This window comes from Salmo trutta, unplaced genomic scaffold (genome assembly GCF_901001165.1).
Source record: "Salmo trutta unplaced genomic scaffold, fSalTru1.1, whole genome shotgun sequence".
Taxonomy (NCBI): domain Eukaryota; kingdom Metazoa; phylum Chordata; class Actinopteri; order Salmoniformes; family Salmonidae; genus Salmo; species Salmo trutta.
In genome coordinates, this window is record NW_021822515.1 from 1,739 (window position 1) to 10,544 (window position 8,806).

The 8,806-nt window shown below is 46.1% G+C and overlaps 1 protein-coding gene across 2 annotated transcripts; it reads left to right on the forward strand.

Annotated features, from left to right (window-relative positions):
* The first annotated feature begins 2,409 nt into the window (after window positions 1-2,409).
* LOC115182455 (C2 calcium-dependent domain-containing protein 4C-like) lies at window positions 2,410-6,541 on the forward strand. Of its 2 annotated transcripts, XM_029744053.1 has the most exons (4): window positions 2,410-2,648; window positions 3,838-4,606; window positions 5,010-5,444; window positions 5,551-6,541. In XM_029744053.1, the coding sequence occupies exons 2-4, from the start codon at window positions 3,863-3,865 to the stop codon at window positions 5,626-5,628; spliced, it is 1,257 nt and encodes a 418-aa protein (XP_029599913.1). In that variant the 5' UTR covers window positions 2,410-2,648; window positions 3,838-3,862; the 3' UTR covers window positions 5,629-6,541. The 2 variants fall into 2 exon arrangements, with proteins under 2 accessions (XP_029599913.1, XP_029599912.1); XM_029744052.1 differs by having other exon boundaries at window positions 2,411-2,648; window positions 5,010-5,641.
* The last annotated feature ends 2,265 nt before the right edge of the window (window positions 6,542-8,806 follow it).

Genomic DNA, 8,806 nt, shown 5'->3' on the forward strand with positions numbered 1-8,806 from the left:
AGATGTATATCTCAGGACCATGGAGAGAGACAGAAGTCAGCTAGTCCCAGAGCCCAACACGCTATAGTTATTCTTGTACATTAGGTCCATGGACAGCTCCCCGGTGATTCTGTGTACAATCCCTCTTCTCCCTTTCTCTCAGTTTGTCTATTTGTGTGTGTGCGTGCGTGCGTGTGCTCATGAATGTGTGCATGCAAAAATATTGTTTTTGTCTTTTATCATTTTATTTTAGCACCAATTTGGTTTGAGAAGAGCCTTCAGTTTAATGCTGAACTATATCAACACTTTCCCACTGATCCTCTACATGCCATTGCAAACAATAGAGTGCCATCATTTCCCCACAGCCCAAAGGGACCAGACTGCCAGGCAGTTTCTCTCTAACAGCCCCCTCATTGCCCATTGGCTTATTGAACCAGCGATGGATGCTGAGCTACAGTCAGGGAAACTCTTACAGCTCTTGATGATAAAAAATATTCCTATTAAAGGGCCACACTCTCCTTCTCCCCTTCCCCCAATGGCCCAGCAATACAGTGTAATGCAATGCAGGGGTTAGAGTGTCACTATAACTTCACTAAGGGACTGATCTATCCAGTTATCACAGACAGAGACCTCCAGGAGCCCTGCTGGCTGGGGGTAGATGAAGGATTACACTGTGTTGTCATCAACTCCAGGTTTTGCAGTAATTCTATTTCTGTGGTCTATCTGCTCTGGCCAAATGAAACACAACTTCCACAGAAGTGGATATGCACATATGACCTGCAAACGCAACATAATATGTTTTTAAAGTCCAATCAATTCCACAGGTGTCTCCTGCTTGAAATTCTGATTCCATGTCAGCCTGCTTCGTTCAATGGATAATGTTGTATTTGTGTCGTGTACTGTGGAAGCTAGAAGCTGAATTACAGTAACACACACAAGCTACACTACATGACCAAAAGTATGTGGACACCTGCTCATCGAACATCTTATTCCAAAATCATGGGCATTAATATGGATTTGGTCCCGCCTTTGCTGCTATAGCAGCCACCACTCTTCTGGGAAGGCTTTCCACTAGATGTTGGAACATTGCCGCAGGAGACGCTTCCATTCAGCTACAAGAGCATTTGTGAGGTCGGGCACTGATGTTGGGCGATAGGTCTGGCTTGCAGTCGACATTCCAATTCATCCTAAAGGTGTTTGATGGGGTTGAGGTCAGGGCTCTGTGCAGGCCAGTCAAGTTCTTCCACACAAATCTTGACAAACCGTTTCTGTATGGACCTTGCTCTGTGCACGTCAGCTGAAACAGGAAAGGGCCTTCCCCAAACTGTTGCCACAAAGTTGGAAGCACAGAATCGTCTAGAATGCCACTGTATGCTGTAGCGTTAAGATTTCCCTTCACTGGAACTAAGAGGTCTAAACCATAAAAAACAACCCGAGACCATTACTCCTCCTCCACCAAACTTTAGAGTTGGCACTATGGATTAGGGCAGGTAGCGTTCTCCTGGCATCCACCAACCCAGATTTGTCTGTTGGACTGCCAGATGGTGAAGCGTGATTCATCACTCCAGAGAACGCATTTCCACTGCTCCAGAGTCCAATGGCGGCGAGCTTTACACCACTCCAGCCGACACTTGGCAGTGAACATGGTAATCTTAGGCTTGTGTGCGGCTGCTCAGCCATGGAAACCCATTTCATGACGCCCCGATGAATAGTTAATGTGCTGACGTTGCTTCCAGACGCAGTTTGGAACTTGGTAGTGAGTGTTGTAACTGAGGACAGACAATTTTTACGAGCTACGCGCTTCAGCACTCAGCTGTCCTGATCTGTGAGCTTGTGTGGCCTATCACTTCGTGGCTGAGCACCTAACACTTGACAATAACAACACTTACAGTTGACCGGGGCAGCTCTAGCAGGGCAGAAATTTGATTAACTGACTTGTTCGAAAGGTGGCATCATATGATGGTGCCACGTTGAAAGTCACTGAGCTCTTCAGTAAAGCCATTCTTCTGCCAACGTTTGTCTATGGAGATCGCATGGCTGTGTGCTCTATTTTATACACCTGTCAGTAACGGGTATAGCTGAAATCCACTAATTTGAAGGGATGTTTAAATACTTTTGGCCAGGTAGTGTAAGATACAACAAATTGAACAAAATCAAAACGTCTGGGAGTTGAGACAAGAATGGAGGTAGAATGTCTGAGTAGTGGAGAGAGGAGGAATAATCTTGAACACAGACAGGGAGGTCGTTAACGTTAATGTTATTGTTTGCAAATACAATGAGTTTGCTATACGAAATAGCAAGGAAACAATGATTTGCCCCGCGGTTAACATCAAAACACGTATTTAAGCAAATTACATCCTATTTTGAGGAAGGCGGGTGGACAGCTTGGGAACCTCCCACTGGCTTCCAGTCACCATGGAGAGCGCGGCGCGCGGGTCCATATATAACCCAGAGGTGAAACTGAATCATCAGAGCCCCAACTATGTGTTTTTGTGTCCAACAGTTAGGTTACTCTGTCTGCGTAAAGTAGGTTAGCTAGGCGACCCATGTGAGGTGAATTACGGAAAGTATTGAGGGGACACGGACAGACGCATGTGAGGGAAGTTGGAACATTTTCTGTTTTTATCGGGAGTTCAGCAGGAGAGCGAGAGTAACACTTCAGCGCAACGGTGAGATCCATGAGTTCCAGTGATGCAACAGGTCCTCCGGTTGTCTTTGCTTGTAGACTCATCAGTAACCGTTTTTTAATCAGTGACCGTGATTTTGTCTGTGTCTATTTTACAAGTGGTTCTCATTTCACGGACCATCCCGCCTAAAGTGCGTAAAAGTTGGTCAGCTGCGCACAATGTCAAATATCTTTATAATTACATTCTCTCCTCGATTATAGATAACCGTGTATTTATTTTTATTTGATATGCAAATATATGTCTTTGTTTGGTGGAATCATAAATCTGACTAGACTGACTTTACCTCTCTTGGATATGATAGGTTATGCGCATTTATGCGCACTTACGGGAAGTCTTCACGTTTATCAAAGTCGGTGCCTTCAGGGGAAGCAAACACATTTAAAACTGAATTTACTTTTTTTTTACCCTGATTTATTTCATGTTCAAGGATTTTAGAGACTTTCATCAATGAGGTGCAGTGATAGAGAACAATCTTTATTTGTTCTATTATATCACAAGGACTGGATTTAATCAGTCCTGTCTATAGTCCACCAGGATTTATTAGGCAAACATATTTTAATTAGACTACAGAAAAAGGAATAATCATACGCTACTGCGTAATAGCCTACTGCAATCGGGATTCGATTGAATTGAATACCGCAGGGGGGCGATTCAATATAAGCTTTAAAAGGCATAGGCTACAGGCTGGAGCAAGCTGGTGCTTAGCAACACGTTTGGACTTGCAGTTTCGCCTTACAGCCTCAGATTTTTCTTGGAATGATTCCACAACAGCTGTGATGTTCAATTATCTGATAATAGGGAAATGCTTTGGTTTGGAGTTGCTATGGAAGCTCTCCTGTGGTGTCTCTGACATTTCACCAGGCACTGGGTGCATCTCAATAGCCTAACATGGCTTCCTCAACTTGCATGATTTCCTTGATCCAAACTGTTTTGAGAGGCAGGTGGCAGGTGATAGCAAATTAAGTTGACTTGACATATTGCTTTCACCTGACATGAGTGCAGTTTAGGAGCTGAAGCAAGGAGATGACATAAACTCACAATATTGAGACTCCTCGTATCTGTCTGTGTCTGTATGCCATGGTTTGATTTACATGTTGACTCAAGGTGATGTCACTTCCTACCTACCTGTGACTGTATGACATCATCACTTCCTGTCCACCTGTGCCTGCAGCTAGGTTCAGGCCCTGGAGGGAAGCATGTGGCTCCTGGAGAAGTTCCGTGGCTCTCACAATGGTCACTCTGCGTCGGCAGGGGACAAGCAGCAGAACCAAACCGGCCCCGTCTCCGTCTATAACAACATCATCACCCCTGATAAGATCCCTGACTTCTTCATCCCCCCCAAACTCATCTGCTGCCCTTCAGAGGCAGAGTGCCTAACTCCGGAGACCCAGCCCCGCTCTACTCTGTGCCCCTCCGCCTCGGAGCACACCATCTGCAGCCAAACCCAGGGCAACTGCACCCGGAACCCCCGCAGCCCACGTCTGCTCTCCCGGCTGGCTGGGGACACCCGCAGCCTCTTGAGGGCCGCTAACCGCCACGTCATCCAGATAGAGAGCGCTGACGACCCGGGGAGCGGGGTAGGGGAGGGGGGAGACCCTAACACCAATGCAGACCCCCAGTCCCAGACAGCCATGTCCCTGCCTTACATCCCAAAAGCCCAGACCTCGTACGGCTTCTCCACGCTGGTGGAGAGCCCCCACACCCGCCGCAAGGAGTCCCTGTTCCACAGCAACCCCAACAGCCCCCACACCTCCCCGGGCATCCAGAGACGCACTCAGGGGGGGAACCACCTGACCCCTTCAGACCCCAACCCCTACCGCTATTTCAGCGGGGGTGAGAGCGACACGTGCTCCTCAGCCGAGTCCTCCCCCTTTACCTCCCCTCTCCTCACCCGCTCCGCCTCCCTCCTCCGATCCATCACCCAGGAGACGCAGGCCAAGGTAAACAGTAAGGATGATAACCATAAGGATGATCACTTTATATATACAATGTTTTAAAAATACATTTAGCTCAGAATTTCATGATACCTTCTATCTTATTAGAAAATAAAGGAAAGCCGCACACTCTAAGAGCTCAGATGCAAAAATGTAATAACCAACGTTTCGACAGCGAAGCTGTCTTCATCAGGGTTCATCATGATACCCTGATGAAGACAGCTTCGCTGTCGAAACGTTGGTTATTACATTTTTGCATCTGAGCTCTTAGAGTGTGCGGCTTTCCTTTATTTTCTAGTTTTCTACTCCGCTAGCCAGCACCTCGCCTTTATAGGTGTGCGTTTCTTTTTTCTAGAACCTTCTATCTTATTATCATCCCTTCCCATCCCTGATTTGATTTCCCCCTTAGGTGTCTCGTGCCAAGCGTACCCTGGCGCGCCACAGCTCCCTGTCTACAGACGAGTGCAGCTCAGCCGACAACAGCCCCAACCTGACGCGCCGCCGCCTGCGCTGCCCTCCCTCCCCCGCCTTCCGCGGACGCAAGGGGACCGGCTCCGGGGGGGCAAGTTCAGACCTCCAGCGCGAGCACTCGGTCAACCTCCACAAGGGCGGCACGCTGAGGATCAGCATGCACTACGACGCCGAGACGGCCCGGCTGAGGGTACGAGTGCTCGCCGCCGAGGACCTGTATGACAAACAAACGGACGTGAAGAGCATCAACTGCTGCGTGTCTCTGTACCTGAACCCGGGCAAGCAGCAAAAGCAGAGGAGCACTATCATCAAGAACAGCAGGAACCCCGTGTTCAACGAGGACTTCTTCTTTGACGCGGTGCCCGCCACCCAGGTCAAGAGCCTGGCCATGAAGATGAAGGTGGTGAACAAGGGGACCAGTCTGAAGAGAGACATGCTGCTGGGTGAGAGGGAGGTGCTGCTCAGCGAGCTGCTGCCAGGCTTCTAGGGACGCAAAGATGCTCCCTCCCCTGGTTATCGCCCTTATCACCCTTCACTCGTTTACTCCATTTGCCTGATCTGATAGGGAATCAATTATGGTGGGCACTAGGTAGAGCTATTGCTTCACAGTTCACCTACCATAGTTTACCTACCACAGTTAACCTACCACAGCTCACCTACCACAGCACACCTACCACAGCACACCTACCACAGCCCCCCTACCACACCACAGCACCCTTAGCACAGCTCACCTACCACAGTTCACTTACTACCCAGTCAAGTCAGATCTGTGTACGGGATTGAACAAGAACAAAGGGGAGCAGACAACTTGTTGGAATGAAATGCGGCCAAGGTGTTTCTTCTGTCTGGATTGACTGAGATTGACTGAGATCAAGCCCTGTGGTGGAGCGCTTTAGTGAAATTGGTCACCTTGGAGACCAGCATGTAGCAGATCAGAGTGAGGAGGTGTGTGTGTGTGTGTGTGTGTGTGTGTGTGTGTGTGTGTGTGTGTGTGTGTGTGTGTGCGGGGGGGGGTTCTCCACATTGTGGGTTTGATTTCATTCTACCATCACATTATCTTACCTATTGACAGCAGTAGTAAAGCTATGTTTTTCTTGCTACATTTCCCCTCTTTATGTTGTATTGCTGAACTGTCTTTATTGATTCACTTGAGGGTATATTCATATTGTGTTATTCAGTACATGTGCAGTAGCTGGGTTCCATATCAGTAGTGATGAAGCTGGATGATACTAGTGTGAGTTGTTAACAGTATATTTTGTAATTATTCTGTACTTTTACCAGAATGCCTTTATGCATGCTCTTTGTTCTTCAACACATTTATCGTGATCAATGGAAGATTCCTTAGTTTTAATTAAGAGCTGTAAAATCAGAATCAGTGTTAGATTGAACATGTGGATATGATTGATGTTTGTGTGACACGTTGACTTCTATCTATTAAAAAGCTCCAGCTCTTCTCATTGCTTTCAGTGATACTACATCCTGTTCTCTCAACATGTTGTGTGACAATGAGCTGCGCAAACAAAGACTCACTACCAAATGGCCAGGGCCTGTATTTAGAAAGGGTCTCATAGTAGAAGCGCTGATCTGAGATCAGGGTCCCTATACTCATATCCTAGAGCAGCAGTAGATGCTTGATGAGATGCACTATCCTTAATGTTTCTAGCTTCATAAACAATCTATAGTGAGTGCGCTCCGTTTTCCTTGACTGTACCTTTCAATCTTATCCCGCAGGATCTAAATTGGTTCTAAGAATAGGTCAGTCATTCAAGTGGCACTCATTCCACTCAGTCGTTTAAACAGAACCTGCACAACGTGTCCTTTTCAAGGATTTTTGCAGCGTTTCTCATACGCAACGGATTGTTTCGTAGTGCTTTCAAGCATCCATTTAAATGTCCAATTGTCGTTCCCTTTTCACCAGCTCTCATTTGAATGAGTCAAATAGCAGGAATTAAAGGCCCCATCAGAGAGAAAGAGATGAGAGCAGATCTTCTCTAATTATACCTCCCTGAATGGATGAAAGATTACAATGTGGGAGAGGGAGCTTTCATTGGTTTAACTCCGCATGGGAATCTGCATTGGAACAGCTCAGTATCTTTGTCTCTAGCTCTCTGTTTCTCGCTAGGCTTAGTGTCTCTGTTTCTCTCTAGGCTTACTGTCTCCGTTTCTCTCTAGGCTTACTGTCTCTGTTTCTCTCTAGGCTTACTGTCTCTGTTTCTCTCTAGGCTTACTGTCTCTGTTTCTCTCTGGGCTTACTGTCTCTGTTTCTCTCTAGGCTTACTGTCTCCGTTTCTCTCTAGGCTTACTGTCTCCGTTTCTCTCTAGGCTTACTGTCTCCGTTTCTCTCTAGGCTTACTGTCTCTGTTTCTCTCTAGGCATACGGTCTCTGTTTCTCTCTAGGCTTACTGTCTCTGTTTCTCTCTAGGCTTACTGTCTCTGTTTCTCTCTAGGCTTACTGTCTCTGTTTCTCTCTGGGCTTACTGTCTCTGTTTCTCTCTAGGCTTACTGTCTCTGTTTCTCTCTAGGCCTACTTTCTCTGTTTTGCTCTACTGTCAGTCTGTCTGTCTAAAACGGGTTTATTCACTAGGAACAGAACCAACAGAAGCAAACGGAACAAAATGCAGAGGGACCAAACTGAATTTTTCCAATAGAACGTATAGTTTTCATTGCAAAATGTTTTCCATTTGCAACTGTTTGCTACAGTTTGGACTAATGATTACACCCTAGTTGACAACCCTCCTAACTAGATTGGGTCATACCACACAGTTCTCCAGAGAGGTGACATTATCTCTCTAAAATGCATCACAGTATTTCACTCACAATCAATAGATTGACATTCATAGCCATCATTCATAGACTGTAGACAAAGTTGAAGAGTAAAGTTGGCGGAACTGCATCTGCGACAGTCGAAAGTCGGACACTAATGTGGTTTTTCAACAGCAAGGCTCAGATCAACATGGCAATGTTGCCATTGTTTCTAAAATATTTTCTTTATAATTTCTCCAACCCCCATATCACACACTCACAAACTGAAATCATATGTGTGTTCATTATACAATCAATTAGTAAGATAGTCAAATATGACATGAATCTTGGCAAAGTTGGTTCCTGTTTCAGTCGTATCTTTGGTCACATTGACCTTTTTCAATTATGTTAGCACAGCTGAAAACTGTTGTTCTGATTAAAGAAGCAATAAATCTGTCCTTCTTTAGACTAGTTGAGTATCTGGAGCATCAGAATTTCTGGGTTCAATTACAGGCTCAAAATGGCCAGAAACAAAGAACTTTCTTCTGAACCAGTCAGTCTATTCTTGTTTTGAGAAATGAAAGCTATTCCATGCGAGAAATTGCCAAGAAACTGAAGATCTTGTACAACTACTACTCCCTTCACAGAAGAGCAAACTGGCTCTAACCAGAATAGAAAGAGGAGTGGGAGGTCCCAGTGCACAACTGAGCAAGAGGACAAGTACATTAGAGTGTCTAGTTTGAGAAACAGACGCCTCACAAGTCCTCAACTGGCAGCTTCATTATATAGTATCCGCAAAACACCAGTCTCAACGTGTCACGTCCTGACCAGCAGAGGGTGTAGTTTTGTAGTATTTTGGTCAGGACGTGGCAGAGTATGTCTGTGTATGTGTGTTCTGGGTGTTTTGTTTCTATGTTGGTCTGTGTGGCTCCCAATCAGGGACAGCTGGTTATCGTTGTTCCTGATTGGGAGTCATATATTTAGGAGTATGTT

What these genes read in the sequence shown, in the direction of transcription:
- LOC115182455 (XM_029744052.1), top strand. Translation starts at nt 3,863, where the DNA reads ATGTGGCTCCTGGAGAAGTTCCGTGGCTCTCACAATGGTCACTCTGCG. An exon ending in CCCAGGAGACGCAGGCCAAG is followed by an intron (nt 4,607 to 5,009) that starts GTAAACAGTAAG and finishes TTTCCCCCTTAG; the next exon opens with GTGTCTCGTGCCAAGCGTAC.